The sequence below is a fragment of the Episyrphus balteatus genome, chromosome 2 (assembly GCF_945859705.1).
Source record: "Episyrphus balteatus chromosome 2, idEpiBalt1.1, whole genome shotgun sequence".
In the NCBI taxonomy this organism is placed as follows: Eukaryota; Metazoa; Arthropoda; class Insecta; order Diptera; family Syrphidae; genus Episyrphus; species Episyrphus balteatus.
The window spans coordinates 21922123-21940676 of NC_079135.1; the positions used below are offsets into that span (position 1 = coordinate 21922123).

Genomic DNA, 18554 nt, shown 5'->3' on the forward strand with positions numbered 1-18554 from the left:
TATAAAATGACGCTCTTGTCAATTTATCATAAAATGATGCCCGCGTCATTTGCTCAAAAAATGACGCCTGCGTCATTTGCTCAAAAAATGAGGCCTGCGTCATTTTCTTATAAAATGACGCCCGCGTCATTTTCTCATAAAATGACGTTCGCGTCATTTGCTGCAAAAATGACGCCCGCGTCATTTTCTCATAAAATGACGCCCGCGTCATTTGCTCAAAAAATGACGCCTGCGTCATTTTCTTATAAAAAGACGCCCGCGTCATTTTCTCATAAAATGACGCCCGCGTCATTTGCTCAAAAAATGACGCCTGCGTCATTTTCTTATAAAATGACGCCCGCGTCATTTTCTCATAAAATGACGCCCGCGTCAATTTATCACAAAATGACGCCTGCGTCATTTTCTTATAAAAAGACGCCCGCGTCATTTTCTCATAAAATGACGCCCGCTTCATTTGCTCAAAAAATGACGCCTGCGTCATTTTCTTATAAAAAGACGCCCGCGTCATTTTCTCATAAAATGACGCCCGCGTCATTTGCTCAAAAAATGACGCTTGCGTCATTTTCTTATAAAATGACGCCCGCGTCATTTTCTCATAAATTGACGCCCGCGTCATTTTCTCATAAAATGACGGCCGCGTCATTTTCTCATAAAATGACGTTCGCGTCATTTGCTCAAAAAATGACGCTCGCGTCATTTTCTCATAAAATGACGCCCGCGTCATTTGCTCAAAAAATGACGCCTGCGTCATTTTCTCATAAATTGACGCCCGCGTCATTTTCTCATAAATTGACGCCCGCGTCATTTTCTCATAAAATGACGCCCGCGTCATTTTCTCATAAAATGACGTTCGCGTCATTTGCTCAAAAAATGACGCCTGCGTCATTTTCTTATAAAAAGACGCCTGCGTCATTTTCTCATAAATTGACGCCCGCGTCATTTTCTCATAAAATGACGCCCGCGTCATTTGCTCAAAAAATGACGCCTGCGTCATTCTCTTATAAAAAGACGCCCGCGTCATTTTCTCATAAAATGACGCCCGCGTCATTTGCTCAAAAAATGACGCCTGCGTCATTTTCTTATAAAATGACGCCCGCGTCATTTTCTCATAAAATGACGCCCGCGTCATTTTCTCATAAAATGACGCCCGCGTCATTTGCTCAAAAAATGACGCCTGCGTCATTTTCTTATAAAAAGACGCCCGCGTCATTTTCTCATAAAATGACGCCCGCGTCATTTGCTCAAAAAATGACGCCTGCGTCATTTTCTTATAAAATGACGCCCGCGTCATTTTCTCATAAATTGACGCCCGCGTCATTTTCTCATAAAATGACGCCCGAGTCATTTTCTCATAAAATGACGCCCGCGTCATTTGCTCAAAAAATGACGCCTGCGTCATTTTCTTATAAAAAGACGCCCGCGTCATTTTCTCATAAAATGACGCCCGCGTCATTTGCTCAAAAAATGACGCCTGCGTCATTTTCTTATAAAATGACGCCCGCGTCATTTTCTCATAAATTGACTCCCGCGTCATTTTCTCATAAAATGACGCCCGCGTCATTTTCTCATAAAATGACGCCCGCGTCATTTTCTCATAAAATGACGCCCGCGTCATTTTCTCATAAAATGACGCCCGCGTCATTTTCTCATAAAATGACGCCCGCGTCATTTTCTCATAAAATGACGCCCGCGTCATTTGCTCAAAAAATGACGCCTGCGTCATTTTCTTATAAAAAGACGCCCGCGTCATTTTCTCATAAAATGACGCCCGCGTCATTTGCTCAAAAAATGACGCCTGCGTCATTTTCTTATAAAATGACGCCCGCGTCATTTTCTCATAAATTGACGCCCGCGTCATTTTCTCATAAAATGACGCCCGCGTCATTTTCTCATAAAATGACGTTCGCGTCATTTGCTCAAAAAATGACGCCTGCGTCATTTTCTCATAAATTGACGCCCGCGTCATTTTCTCATAAAATGACGCCCGCGTCATTTTCTCATAAAATGACGTTCGCGTCATTTGCTCAAAAAATGACGCCTGCGTCATTTTCTTATAAAAAGACGCCTGCGTCATTTTCTCATAAATTGACGCCCGCGTCATTTTCTCATAAAATGACGCCCGCGTCATTTGCTCAAAAAATGACGCCTGCGTCATCTCATAAAATGACGCCCGCGTCATTTGATCAAAAAATGACGCCTGCGTCATTTTCTTATAAAATGACGCCCGCGTCATTTTCTCATAAATTGACGCCCGCGTCATTTTCTCATAAAATGACGCCCGCGTCATTTTCTCATAAAATGACGCCCGCGTCATTTGCTCAAAAAATGACGCCTGCGTCATTTTCTTATAAAAAGACGCCCGCGTCATTTTCTCATAAAATGACGCCCGCGTCATTTGCTCAAAAAATGACGCCCGCGTCAATTTATCACAAAATGACGCCTGTGTCATTTTCTCATAAAATGACGCCCGCGTCATTTGCTCAAAAAATGACGCCCGCGTCATTTTCTCATAAAATGACGTTCGCGTCATTTGCTCAAAAAATGACGCCTGCGTCATTTTCTTATAAAATGACGCCCGCGTCATTTTCTCATAAAATGACGCCCGCGTCATTTTCTCATAAAATGACGTTCGCGTCATTTTCTCATAAAATGACGCCCGCGTCATTTGCTCAAAAAATGACGCCTGCGTCATTTTCTTATAAAAAGACGCCCGCGTCATTTTCTCAAAAAATGACGCCTGCGTCATGTTCTTATAAAATGACGCCCGCGTCATTTTCTCATAAAATGACGCCCGCGTCAATTTATCACAAAATGACGCCTGTGTCATTTTCTCATAAAATGACGCCTGCGTCATTTGCTCAAAAAATGACGCCCGCGTCATTTTCTCATAAAATGACGTTCGCGTCATTTGCTCAAAAAATGACGCCTGCGTCATTTTCTCATAAATTGACGCCCGCGTCATTTTCTCATAAAATGACGCCCGCGTCATTCTCTTATAAAATGACGCTCTTGTCAATTTATCATAAAATGACGCCCGCTTCATTTTCTCATAAAATGACGCCCGCGTCATTTTCTCAAAAAATGACGCCCGCGTCAATTTCTCAAAAAGTGACGCCCGTCAGTTTTTGAAAAAGTCACGCGCGTCAGTTTTTGAAAAAGTGACGCGAGTCAGTTTTTTGAAAAGCGATGTGCGTCACTCTTTGCAAAAGTGACGTCGAAACATCCCAAATGAATTTTAGCCTACTTCCAATTATCGTATCGAAATGAAAATTTGTACATATATGTATCGCAGATGACTACACAATATTTTACTGGTCCGGACCCTGGGGAGGTGCATTGAGGGGTCGAAAGACTCCAAATCAATTTTAGCCTACTTCCAATTATCGTATCGAAATGAAAATTTGTACATATATGTATCGCAGATGACTACACAATATTTTATTGGTCCGGACCCTGGGGAGGTGCATTGAGGGGTCGAAAGACTCCAAATCAATTTTAGCCTACTTTCAATTATCGTATAGAAATGAAAATTTGTACATATATGTATCGCAGATGACTACACAATATTTTATTGGTCTGGACCCTGGGGAGGTTCATTGAGGGGTCGAAAGACTCCAAATCAATTTTAGCCTACTTCCAATTATCGTATCGAAATGAAAATTTGTACATATATGTATCGCAGATGACTACACAATATTTTATTGGTCCGGACCCTGGGGAGGTGCATTGAGGGGTCGAAAGACTCCAAATCAATTTTAGCCTACTTCCAATTATCGTATCGAAATGAAACTTTGTACATATATGTATCGCAGATGACTACACAATATTTTATTGGTCCGGACCCTGGGGTGGTGCATTGAGGGGTCGAAAGACTCCAAATCAATTTTAGCCTACTTCCAATTATCGTATCGAAATGAAAATTTGTACATATATGTATCGCAGATGACTACACAATATTTTATTGGTCCGGACCCTGGGGAGGTGCATTGAGGGGTCGAAAGACTCTAAATCAATTTTAGCCTACTTTCAATTATCGTATAGAAATGAAAATTTGTACATATATGTGCCCTTAATTTAAAAGTGGACTAATTTACTCCTAAAAATGCCCTCAAATCTAGCCTTAAAATAATTCTAATTTAAGGGGTAAAGTTTATTTGAAAGCGAAATTGCAGTTAATAAATTTCTTTATTTCTCCTCTAGTGATTTCATAAAAGAAATATAATTAAATCGTTATAAGAAAATTGTTTTTTAAGTTTTTCTTTAAACAATGCAAAAAGTGACTTAGTCCACTTTCATAATCATGGGCACATATGTATCGCAGATGACTACACAATATTTTAGTTGTCCGGACCCTGGGCAGGGGCATTGGAGGGTCAAAACTTGCCAAATCAATTTTAGCCGACTTAGAATTATAGGGGAGAGTGGGACACATTTGAAGAATTTTTGCTTTCTCAACTTCTTGAACGAAATATGTTCGTTTTCTTGATCTATAAAGTTTACTAACAATAAACATTAACATTGAACTTCGATTTCAAATAACATTTGGATAGTTAGACGAAATATTGATATATTTAAAATTTTGATGTTTAACCAATATAACTCTTATGTTCAAAAGTGGGGCAGGTTTGAACATGGAAGGTGCACTTTTGCACAGAAGTATTACTTTCGTTGTAATGAATAGATAAAACATAGCTTTTTATTAATTTTTTACTAAGAACATACACATACTCAAAATTGATTATTATATCATATTCAAGAAACCAAAAAATAATAAAAACTCAGAAAAAAATAACCTTAAAATTTAAAATATAGTTATTTCACATTTATTAGTTGAAAAGAAAAACAAGAAAAATTAATTTAAAACATAACTTCGAAAAATGATATTCATGTTCATACCTTTTATGCTTCCAAGAGTAAAATAGATTTATTTTGTGATCAACCTATTTTTCTAGACATTAAATGCAAATGTTAACAAAGCGGATGTTCTTCATATACCAGGAGCGTTAATTGGTGTAGGCAGCTTGCAGGGGCGTACACACCTTTGGGGCAAGCGGGGCGGTGCCATGCCAGGGCCTCGACTGGAAACAATGCAGAGTTGGCAACTTAAAGATAAGTTATTTGACATGAATTACTTCGGATACAAGAGAGACAAATTATATTGGTAGCCAGTCACATACCTCAGGGATCGCAAAAAAATAAATCAGTTTTTTGAAAAAAAATTACCTACCTATATATTATTTGCCACAAAAAGTGTTGCGTAAATAATCTTAGCGACCAACAAATGATACATCAGGGGTCCCATAAAAAAAAGTAGGCTGTATACCTACGTACTTTTTTATTTGTTCTTATTTTCTATATAATTTGTTCTTTTTCTATATCAACTCAACGTACGCCTCTGGCAGCTTGACTTTAATTTTTATACCACGTAATCGAGTTCTCATCGAAATCAGTCTAGTAGAACTTGAAGGATTCAGGCATTTTTTGTTTAATCTTTAATAATGGTATACCTAGGTATACAATAATGACGTTTTTTTTTTTCTTCTTTTGTTAGTTCTTTGGTTTTAAAGCAATGCAACCGGAAGTTAACCAGAAAGTGTAACCGGGTTCACAGTCAGGGTCTTTCAGGTTATAATGTATTTGGTACACATTTAAGGTAACAAGTTTCTATCTGTATTCATTTTGTATACCTATGTAATAATAGTTTTGCATGTCCTTGTTTGGTATAGGTTTGGTCCTTATGGTCACGGTTAATGTTTGCATTTTGCCTCCGCAATGTTCATTTTAAATCACCGACCATACTGGATGAGCTACTTAATTTTCAAACAACAACACGAACACACCGGCATCATGCAAGTCGAACAAAACAACACATTTACACACAAACACACACACACATACGAAAATGTTTTTTGGGTGCTTGAAACATTTTACCAAAAATTAAACACAAAGGATTCAAAAGGACACATGGTCACAGTTATACCTACACACATTCATTATGTACCTTCTACCTTCCTACTATACTATCCTTTTATCCAAGGACACTCGATTTAATACAGTTGTAGAGCTAGTTAACTGTTGAAAATGTTGTCGGCTGACTGGATGCGGAGCTAGAGATCCTTGTTGCATATAAAAAGGACTAGACAAAACGAGACTATGATAGGGAAAATGTGCAGACATGGCGGTCAACTCATCTAGGATATGACAAAGATAGCAACAACATAGGTATTCGTCTCGTACAAATGCAACACAAAAGTGTAAAAGTGTATGTGTGTGTGAATGAATTTGTGAGAGAGTATTTTGTGTCGTGTTCACTTTTAATCCGTTTTTGGCTAAGCGATAACTTGGCCATAGGATTACATGCAGATCATTTATTTTAATGAGAATTAGAAGAGTTCCACCGGAACATGTTTGCCATTTTTATTTTTTTTTTTTTTGTATTTTGTTTTGTTGGAAATTCTTATTCAGTTGTTGTTCTATTTGGCATCCGTAGGAATATCGTGTGCGGTAGTGTTTTTGCTAAATTAATTGAAATGAAAGTTTATTATCCTAAATAAGGACATTGAATTGAAAAAGTGGCAATGATATTGACGGTGGTCAAGATCACATTAGAAACACATTTTTATTAAGAGGTTTAGTGTTTGAATTAAAGTTCTTTTATTTAATAAAAATTGGCGAAACAAACAAAAAATAAATGAATGAATAAATGAATAAATTAATAAATTAATAAATGAATAAATAAATAAATAAATAAATAAATAAATAAATAAATAAATAAATGAATAAATGAACAAATAAATAAATAAATAAATGAATAAATAAATAAATGAATAAATAATTGATTTAATGAATTATTGAATTAATGAATAAATGTATAAATGAATATAAATAAATGAATAATGCCTACCCAAAAACTTAAATCAATCTTAAAAGAATGAAACAAAAATTATCTTGAAAGAATACTTACTTTTACAAATATTTCATGATCGCTGACTTTTATTTTAAAAACAAATTAAACACATTTCTTGTTATGTATATATAAGTGGAGGACATATATTTATTATAGAATAGTATAGCAACCTTAATTTAACATTTTACATTTCTTTTTTTATAATATTTTTTTTTTTAAATAACTGGTTGGTTGTTAATTTCTTAAGTAATTTTTATTTAGTTATATTAAGTGAACAAACATAAACAATATTTATATGTAAAACATTTAAGGCTTTTTGATATTTTAATATAGTTTCAAGAAAAAAAAAATACAAACAATAAAACCAAAATTTTCTCTATTTAGATAAGAAGAAATCATTTTTAATAACTAAATATAATTTTATTTTATATTATTTTTTGTTTTTAATTTTTTTATTTCTTAATAAGTAAATATAGATATTTATTTCAACAATATAGTTTTTTTTGTGTTTTTTTTTTCAGCTGAATAATAATTTTTGTTTTAATTTTTTTTATTAAAAATGATATGATTATATGATGAGTGTATTTTGTTTGATATTTATTTTTTTTTATATTTCTAAATTTAGGTATGTTTTGTTTTTTTTTTTGTTTTTTTTTTTTGTTTAATGAATATTTATTTTTTTAATTTTTATAAATGATTTTTTAATATACAAAAGCTCATTATATTTTATTTATTTATGATGTTTTTGTATTTTTATACTTTTTTTTCTAGAACTTTTGGTCATTTTTATACTAATTTGATTTATACAATTAAAATATATTTTTTTTTGTTATAATAATCTTATTTTTTTAACTTAAAGTACAATTTTATCGTACAATATGAAGACAATAATATAATTTATTTTATATATAATGAAATTTGACTAAAATTTTTTTCTTATATTAATAATAATAATTGAATTTTATATATTATTACATTAAATAAGTGATATGTATTTACACTGAATAAGTTATATTCATGCGATATAATGTCCTTAATGGCACATTGTTTTATTTGTATATATTAAGTTATAGTTATGTAAGTGTTACAATTTTAACTTGTTCCTGTTTTTAATTATATTTAATAATAACACATAATTATAGTGATTTTCTATAGTTTTTAAAATTAAACTAAAAAAAAATTAATTTTAAACACATAGTTAACAAAAAAAGTGTCACTTTTTTTCACTGGTGTCTGGAAAATGGTAGATTTTAAACGGGAGGTTTTTGTACTTTTGTAATCTCAACCTTAAATAGACTTGGATTTAATTTTTACATAAAATTTTTGGTCATTTATTTATTCGGAATTGCGAGAAATCTAAGGATTGTAAAATTGCTAAATTGTCTTAAAATTTGTCTTACAAAATTTCAGACCATTTTTCAATGGTTTTTAAAGTAAAATTTAATAACTGTGTAGGCTTGCAATAGTTATTAAGCCATCTTAAGGATTCTGTTAAACTTTAAAATTTCAAACTTGATGCAATTTCCTAGTTTGATCTTTGTTTTTGTTTGATTTGTTTAAAAAGAATATAATTTTTTTTTTTTTTTTTTCGAAGATGAATGATGTTTAACATCTATACCTACATATATGAATTACTTGAAACGACTCATTTTAGTTGTCAAAGCAACTAAAACCATGTTAGGAGGTACTAAATAAATGATTACTTTTTATCTATTATATTTTTTCTCATTAATTCGGAACAATTCGGAGCAATTCGGAACAATTTTAAACAACTGGAAAAGTTTAAAAAAAAATTTTTAGCAATTAAAATAAAAGTGAAAATTGTGTTTACACCTAAATAAAATGCATAAATAGCTGAATTCTAAACATTTTTCGAAAATTCTAAATAATTTTGAACTATTTTTATAAAATAAAAAAAAAAAACAAACAAACAAACAACATCAAAAGTTTTTGCTGAATATGCTTTGGTAGAAACAGGGAAAACTAAGTTAAGAATGGTAGTTTTATACTGTGTCACAAATTCTCCACACGAAATAGTTCGGCTTGGCTTCTGGGTAGTACCTATGTACTTATGTGTAACTTGCAAGCCAGAAACTTAACCCATAATATTATTTTCTAATAAACATATTTAGAAAAGAAGTGAGGAATCATCAAATCCAACGTTTATTTGTCACACCCGTAACAGTGCACAGGTAGAAACTATATTTTATCGTTTTATGTTTAACAGTGGAAGATAAACGTTCATACTCATGAATTTTCATTTCATAATCAGGTGCTTTTCGTAAATGTCACACCCGTTACGATACAAAATAGAATAGCTATTTCAACTAAAATAAGTATTTTTCAATTAATGTTTTTCAGATATGTAACTTAGGTTGAATTTAATTTATATTGAATTTTATTGGTCAACAAATCAATGAAATTTTCAGTTCAAGTGTCACAACCGAAACACATAACAAAATAACTGTTATCAGTATTACTTCAAAATGTTTAAAAAATACCCAATATGCACATTATTTCAAGAAATTAAGCTCATTACGGATCAAAAATGTTCAAATGTTTATCTCAAAAATCCAATGAACATAACTTTTTAAAAATCTAATTATCACTCATTTTGTATAATAATTATTTATTTCACACAAAAATTAACAAATTTTAATCTAGCCAATGATACAATTAAAAAAAAATAAAAACAAACTATAAAGCAACTCTTAACCTTTAGTGTGATTACATATGAAAGCTCTTTGAGTTGTAATCTGCTTACTTTTTTTTCAATAAACAAAAAAAAAAAAAAACAAATCAGGATTTAATCAACGTTATGTAGTGTAGTCATTATAGGTATAAGTGACCTTTGGTCAGATTTACACAAAACGAGATCCCAGTCACAAATAATCCCCATTCTACAATGAAAATGAAAAAATTAAAAAAAAATCCAAGTCCATCCCTGATCGGCTTAAAACCAACATAAATATCCTTGTTCCCGATAAATACCCAGGTAACAACCCGCATATACACACACACAACAACCTGATATGAATCTCTCTGTCTGATAAAATGCTTGGTATTTGTGATTGATAACCCTGCCTGCCTTCGAGCTTGCCAGCAGCGAAAAGCATGCAATTAAAATTCCTATCCTATATACGATAGTCCAAGATATAATATTTGGTTCAAGCAATCCTACCAGCAAGCCCACCATCGATATCCGACAAGCAATTAAAATACAAAAAAAAAAAATATATATCCAAACAGGACTCATTATATCCCAAAAACTGACACAACACAATTAAAAAACAAAAACAAAAAAAAAATTAAATAAATTATTAACGAAAAAAAAATTTTTTTTTTTTTTTCGAAGGAACAAAAATGCAAACACATAAAACTACAACAGGATAACATTTCGGTGATAATTGGGAACAACATTCATTTATTTAATAATATTTTTTTTTTTATCCTTTTTTTTTTTTTGTTATTTGCTTCGCTCTGCTGGCGAATTGATTTTTTTTTGTTATTTTGTTAAATATAATCTTTTTACGTATCTGTATCTGTTGGATATGGTAGTGGTAGCCTCTATCCGTCATTTATACGGTCGTCCTGTCTACTGTGGGGATACAGTTGCAGTACCATTCGTTAAGCTTATAGCCAGACTTGTGGTCATCATTCCAAGAGCTGCCGCTGCTGCTGCTGTGGCATTTGGTGGGCTTGTGGCTTCCTTTAATGAAATATAGGATTTTTTTTTTGTTATTTTTTTGATTATATTTATGGGAAAATTGAATTAAAAATTAAAAAAAAAAAAAACAAAATTTTAATTGTAAAACAAATTTTAATTGTTAATTTTAATTTTTTTTTTATTTTTTTTTTGAAAAAAATTATTATTATTAAATCATATTAATACTTACAATACTTAATGTACGAACAATACAGGCTCGTGGTGGTTGATCATCTAGAGCTGGAGAACTGCCACGTGATGACACCGATCCATTAAGTTTCATCATGTCATCGGAGTGATGAGTTGGCGATGAGATTGACATTTGTCCGTCCAGAGATGCGCCACCATCTGAATGAATTTCCTAGAAGAAATAAAAAAAAAAATACAGGACACATTTTTAGTTTCATTTCTGGAAAAAAGAAGAATAAAAGGAGTAGGAGGAAAAATAGGGTTAAAAATAAATTCGCGAGTACCCTTGCTGTGCTTCTTGTCATCATCCATCATTCTTAATTACTTTTGGCGGGAGAAATTAAGCCAGTGACCAGACCATCGCAGCATCACCATAGTGTCGCGTAATGGTTTAATGAGGAAAGTTTTTTTTTTTTTTGTGGTTGTGTGTCCTTTAATTAATTTGCAAATGAATATTTTAACCAGAAGGTCCAGGAGTATTAAGTAAGTTGGAAGTATACTTCTATCATCATCATCATATAGAGCAAGTTACTTAGGGGTAATGTTTTAATTATGTTCTTAGACAAATTAAGACTGATTATTTGATTGATAGGGAAAATTTTGCTTGTCATTGATGACTTTAGTTTTCAGATGAATTATTCAAATAAAGAAATTAGTTATGAGATATACAGTAACACTAGTGGAAAGAATTAAGTTATAAAAAAGTTCAAAATTTTCTTCTTCTACTTTGAATAGAAAAGGATCATAATTGTCCGTAACCGTCAATATCTGGTGGTAAAATGCTGATTGCACCAGAAAATTAAGGAGGGTTTCGAAATCTTGAATACATTTCTCACAAAAATCAGGTACGGTGTTTTAAAAGAAACATTTTTTTGTTCTCTACATTAAATAGAAAAACCAAAAAAAAAGGGCTTTCGGTGTTTTTTTTTTTTTTTTTTTTGGATAATAAATGTTGTGTATGTGTTCGTCTATCTGTCTCTATCAAACCACTGAAGCGATTTTCTTCAGGAAGGTAAGGGTTCTGGTAGATTCTTTAATTCTTTAGGGTTAGATAATACAGGTTAAGTTAAACTTTTGCCGGGAAATAATTCGCAGCTGCGATTCGGACTCAAAATATGAAAGAACATTAGTTAATGCACAAAGTTTGAAAAAATCAATAAAAAAGCTAAAACATGAAGGTTGAGTTAAAATAAGAAAAAAAAGAGTGTGTGTACACATGTACACGCGACTGAAGTTATACTTCTCATTCAGTATATGTAAATGAATTTCATTTGATATTTTTAATTTCTATTATTAAATTAATTAATCCACACTTCGTTTTTTTACATTTTTATCAAGTGAACAATAAATTAATTCTTTCATCCTCCTTGAGTCCATGTAATTTTCAATTTATTCTGTGAAATTTACTCATGTTGTGCGGTTCAGAACGTACGGTATATGGTTAACGAAAGTAAATGAATTGCGCATAAAATGTGCGATATGGTAATTTTATGAGAATTGTGTGTGCTTCAGCACTAGTAGTTGCAATATGCAACTTGCGGTTGCTACAAAGCTCAAAAGTGAGCTAAGCTCAGCTCACAGCTCAGCTCAAATTTTGAGCTAGCTCACTTTTGAGCTTTGTACCACAGCTCAGCTCATTTGAGCTGAGCTGAAAGTGAGCTGAGCTGAAAGTGAGCTGAGCTGAGCTGTTGGGTGAGCTAAGGTAAAGTGAGCTGAGCTGAGCTGTGCTGTGATGGGTGAGAGGATACATTGATTTTTATTTGGAAAGTATAATGAAATATGAAGATATATTAAACTTTTATAAAACACCATAGCTTAAGATGTTCGGTTCTAGTTATTAATTTAATTATTTTAACACATGGATATTTTTATAAATAAAACAGATAATTTTTCGTGATCTTTCCTCTTGGTTTTTTTAATAGTAAATATATTTCTATTTTTTTAGTAAAATATTTCTTTTTTTATCATAAAAAAAAATTCCGATACAATCCGGTTTTTCGACTTTTTTCAAAATTCCGAGAAAATCGAGTTTGAAAGTTGGGGTAAAATTTTTTTTCGAAAAATAACCGAATCTTTGAACGCTCCTGGAAGCTAAACCGCTTGAGAGCAATTTTTGGGAGTGATGCCAAATGATAGCTTGTGTCATGGGCCTACGCTTTGAACATTGTCAGATTTTTAAAAAATCGCCTTCCATGTTAAACCGCCACATCATGCCTATTTTTTCAGAATCGTGCCTATTTTTTTTTTTACTTTTAAGTTCTCCCGGTTTGAGAACGCGTGGACCTACAGGGATGAGAGTTGTACCCAAATGTAGGTTAGAGTCCCCGCTACCTTTTGGCATACAAATTTTTTTTTCATTTTCTTCAAAATTCCGAGATATAAGCTTTGGTAGTTGGGGGCGCTCACTTTCAGCTCAGCTCAAATGAGCTGAGCTATGGTACCTAGCTCAAAAGTGAGCTAGCTCAAATTTTGAGCTGAGCTGAGCTGAGCTGTGAGCTTTTTGCAACCCTGGCAACTTGCCACATGGAAATTACCACATGCAACTTGCCACACGCAACTTCCCACACGCAACTTGCCACATGTAACTTGCCACATGTAACTTGCCACATGCAACTTGCCACACGCAACTTGCCACATGCAACTTGCCACATGCAACTTGCCACATGCAGCTTGCCACATGCAACTTGCCACACGCGACTTACCACATACAACTTGCCACATGCAACTTGCCACATAAAACATGTTACTTGCAACGTGTTGTGTGTTTTATGTTTGCCGTACTGCGGCGTACTGCATTTTTAAATACTAAAGTACTGCCTACTCTAAAGGTGAAACGACAGCCCTGCTACCCAGGGTGATCGCGTCATAATCCCTTTGACATTCTTGTCAAAAAGTAAATTTTCATACCCACCCTCCCATAAGAAGTATAACTTCAAAAATGATTAAAAATCAACGGTTACACGTACAGTAACGTGGTATATGGAAAATTTATTTGATTTGAAGATCAACATCAAAGTTGTTTTTCTCAAAAATGGCTTTAACGATTTTGATTAAAACAAATACGTGTATTATTACAAAGTAATACATATTGATGTAAAACAAATATTTTTTGATCCGTTATTAATGTACCTACCACATAATCGTTTTTTTTTTTTTTTGACTTTTTCATAAATGACTCAAGCTATTTCAACCAAATTTTTTTACAAAACAGTTTAAGTAATTTTAATATAAAATAATAACTTAAAACAAATTAAAAAAAAAAAAAAACAATTTTGGATAATATACGATTTTTTTTAACGGATTATTGATTTTTCTTGTAATTTTTTTTTACAGTAGGTATGTTGAAACAATTGCGTAAGAATGGCATACAAAATTATTTTTGAAAAATATTCGAAAATAAAAACTTCCATAAAGTCTTTTTTATACAAGAAAGCTATTGCAACTACTTCATTTGGGGATCAAAACCATTTTAAAAAAAGACAACTCCGAAGATAACCTAGCAAGTAAATTTGTAAATCAATCTTATTCAATTAAAATCCTAAACGGGTTTTAGGAAATATTGAAACTTTTTTAAGTTTTTCGTTGAACGTTTCAAACGTGCTTACGAGTACTTTCTTCTTTAGTTCTTTAAGAATTGGAAAAATTTAAAAAAAAAATTTCAATAAACACAAAATATATGTATAGGTATACAATATACATACATAGAATCCGTTTCGTTTTTAAATTTTAAGAATTTTCTTAAAATTTGTAGTTTTGGTTTTGGGTATGTTTTTTTTTTTTTTTATTTCAAATATTTAAAAATTTAAAGTCTTGGAAAACATTTTCAAAATTTCAAAATATAACTTTTTTCCCAAAACCAAAACTAAAATTTGTATGAAAACTCTAAAAATATAAAGATAAAACTGAACTTTTTTAATAATTTTTCCAATCCAATATCAAAACTTTCAATTTCAACATAAGATACAAAAAGAACTTCCGGATGCTTACTCAACACATCACAAATATTTAACTTTATCTTATGTATCAAGACCGAAAACACTAATACTATCTTTGAGCTAAGACTATTCGACAAAAAATAGTTTTTTATTTTGGGTTGATAATGTTTACAAACTTTTTTTTTTTTATTGAAAGGGCCAAATTAATACATAGTGGAAATTTAATAAATAAAACATGATTTTTTAATACAAAACAATTATTTAAGATTGAACTTCATTCGATCGCACTCAGCAAAGCAGCGTAAAGGTTTTATTTTTTTTTTAATATACAAAGCATGGAGACTGGAGAACAACTATAATGTAGGTATCGTTGATTCTTGAACCTGAACTTTTTCAATTTTTTTAAAATTGAGACAGAAAAGTCAGAGGATAAATTAATATCATTGGGTCACTGGGGTGTATACGTAACATTTGCTTCCAAATTCTTTAAATATCAAACTATACAAACTTATTGACGTCTTAGTGTCATGTTCAATCCTCTTTATTAATTGAATTGGAATTTTGAAATTAGGCTTCGAAACAGTTTTAAACTGAGCCAAATATATTTTTATAATCGTTTTTTTTTTTTTTTTTTTTTGTATCAATTCCAAGAAAAACCATTAAACTATCAAAATAATTTAAAAATAAAATAAAAATGTTATTTTTTTTAACGAAAACAAAATTTTTATTTATTCTATAAGAATCCAATATTGAAAAACTATTTTAGTAAATTCCAATTGAATCTCATTGAATTAAGTTAAACGATTGACTAAAATAGAATAAAAATACTCTTGAAATGTCTACCTCACATTCCTGTGTCTCATGTATCTCTTTCAATTTTTTGCTAAATATTCATTTACGTAGGTATTTACGTAAAAACTCAAAACACACACACGACAATAAGCCCTCTTGTCAATTTAGTATCACATCATCTATCTATTTGTTCAAATTTTGCAAACGTAATCCATTCAAATCCTAGACGACACAATAAAATGTCAGACGCACTTCATTCGTATACTCTAACAATGCCCAGGGAAACAGGACACCCTCTCAAAATCACATTTCACTCTGTGCACAATCATCAACCCACACTTACCTCTTTGGGAATTGAACCATTCGGACTGCACATCATGCCACCATTGATTTCCATACAAGCGTCACCATCGCTGACATTGCCATCGCCTGAAAAGCTACCGCCACTGCCACCGCCACCGCTGCCATTTAAAGCGCCATTGACTTTTGAAGGCATTAATTCGACTATTCCTTTACCATCGACTCCCAATACTCCACCAGAAATAGATCCAGTGTCCACGACTGTTGAAATGCAAACGTCATTTTCGGTTACAGATGTACCGTTCATTTGGCTGATTCCATTAATTTCCTTGTTGTTGTTTTTGTTGATACTGTTTGTAATGTTGTTGTTGTTTATGTTGGTGATATTGTTGTTGTTGTTATTGTTGATATTTGGAGCACTTGTGGTAGCTACGGCTGCTGCTGATGAAGCCTCATTGCCCAGCTCATAGATGTTAACCATGTGGGCAGCTTGGGCGTGCACCATCAGATCCCAGGGATTTGTGAATGCATCCTTGCAAACGGCACACAAAAGTTTAGTTCCCGCGGGTGGATTTTCTAAAAATAAATAAAATAACAAGGTTAATTTTCATCCTGTGCTGAAGGATCGGACCGAGTTGAGCTTGAAATTATCCTTTTTTCAAAGTTATAACATATTTATCCTTGATACAGGATATATGCTTGCAATTTCTTCTCAAACTCAAACCCAACAACAAATTACTATATTTATAAGGACTTTTAAATAAATTAATTACTTGATGCTAATGCTATGTCCTGGCACTTGCATGTAAACCTTAATTTACAGTAAGTCCTTTTGTGGTCCAATAATTCACCGAGGTCCGAGAAGCATTCTCTGCAGTTGCCACAAATTAATGTGTCCGGATTACCTAAAATCAACAACAAAAAATAAGATTCAGTTAAACAAAAAAAAAAAACAACAACAAAAACAATATTGTTAAGCTGCAAATGGACGAAAAGAAAAAAAAATTGAGATGTCTAAAGGACACATTTGGTTAAACCATTCTGCGTCGTCGTTCGTAAGCACTTTTGCAAACACAAACAAAATTTTCATCTGTTTTTCCATTGCAAAAAAGACCTTGCAGTTAAAGTGTCCTTTTTTCCCTTCTCCCAGTGCATCTCCAACTTCCTATATCCTAGTGAATTTGGCTTGAAACGATAGCCAGTGTTTGTGGTGTGCACAATTTTATTTGGAAGGCAATGTGCCCTCTACAGCGACCCTGATCCTTGTGGTGTTTTTCAAGTTTAGTTTGTGCAACTGTGGCAATTGTTTATCCATTATCCCCCTCTTATATTCATAAATCATATAAGGTTTGTGAACTTTTCATATTATAGTTGGGTGGGACGCATATTTTGGGGGAGATTATTTGAGGGTAATTGTTTAGTGAAAATTGTTTCTCATTTGAGAGCACGTCGAATAAAATGTTATTTTCACAGAAATGTGTAAATGGTCGTTAAGAGAGAGAAAGAGAGGGAAAAATAATAGTTTTTGTGTGGATTTAATGCGTGATTAGGTCGCACGTACTTACTGATGGAATTAATGGCAAAGTATTGTAATAGAAAAAAAAAAACTATCTCTAGTGTGGAAAAAGTTGTCCGTGAAACTAATTCTGGGAAATAATTTTGTCTGTGTGCAATGAGAGTACTATTTTTTTGTCATTAAGACATTAAGGGCCGTTTTGTTCACACTCGATTATCTTTTAATCAAGGATTTGTGTATGGAATAATCCTTGATTAGAAGATAACCGACTGTGAACAAATTGGCACAAAGTTTGATTTTTGACCAAAGCCCAATTAAATTTTCTGTTTAAGAGCTTAATACGAAAAAAATATATTGTCAGCAAAGTAGCCCTTAGAGTTCAAAACTACTTAAATATTTAAAACTTTTATGCAGTAAATATTTATGAAAATAAAAAAAAAAAAACAGCATCTTAAGTGAATTAGACCTAAAATAAGAGTATGTAATTAAATTTCATTTATTAAGATGCATTTTTACAAAAAAAAAAACAACATTTTTAATACCTAGCCGATTTAAAAAAAAAAAACTATTTTTATAAATAATTTTGAATAAATAATAAAAAAAATAATAATAAAGTTGGTATGCCACTTTATTCAACATCTAAGACCAACGACCAGAATTTCAAAAAAAAAATCAAATGCCCCGTTTTCGAAAATTTGCCTATTAAAAAAAAAATTAAATTTTATTTTAAAATCCAAAAATTGATTTTTCTCTAATAATTGTTTCCTTGTTTTTAATTAAATAAAGTGTTTGGAAGAAATTTAGAAATAAAAATAAAGATTTTATTTCAGGTATCGTTAATAATGATTTTAAAAAATTATTTTGTCATCAAATTTTTTTTAATCCGAGAAGTTTTTTAGAAAATTAAACTTTTCCAAAATTGGTATATTATGAGAAAAAACAACTTAAAATCAACAATTACCACTTTGATTTAAATGTTTTTTGGAATGATTTTTCGGTGAAGCCAATAGTTATTAAAAATTGAAATAAAACGACGCCGACGTAAGTTCTAGGGAAGTGTTTTTTTTTACTTGAAAAAAATTCTTAAACTAGAGTTTTATCAACTTAAAAAAGAAACACCAATCAATTTTAAATTTTTAATTACACTTAAGCAATGCAATTTATGCTGTTTATGCAATTTATTCCGAACTATATCAAAATAAGCACAAA

General features: G+C 31.9%; 1 protein-coding gene across 2 annotated transcripts in view; it reads right to left on the reverse strand.

The window, feature by feature from the left end:
- Positions 1 to 10252: 10252 nt before the first annotated feature.
- The window catches only part of LOC129908530 (putative mediator of RNA polymerase II transcription subunit 26), a 106971-nt gene continuing 98669 nt past the window's right edge, over positions 10253 to 18554 (reverse strand). For both annotated transcript variants that reach the window (XM_055985102.1, XM_055985103.1), the window contains exons 7-10: positions 16603 to 16734; positions 15873 to 16405; positions 10804 to 10974; positions 10253 to 10616 (exon numbers count right to left, since the gene is read on the reverse strand). In XM_055985102.1, coding sequence (XP_055841077.1) covers positions 10503 to 10616; positions 10804 to 10974; positions 15873 to 16405; positions 16603 to 16734 — 950 coding nt within the window. In that variant the 3' untranslated portion in view covers positions 10253 to 10502. The remainder of the gene's footprint in view (positions 10617 to 10803; positions 10975 to 15872; positions 16406 to 16602; positions 16735 to 18554) is intronic.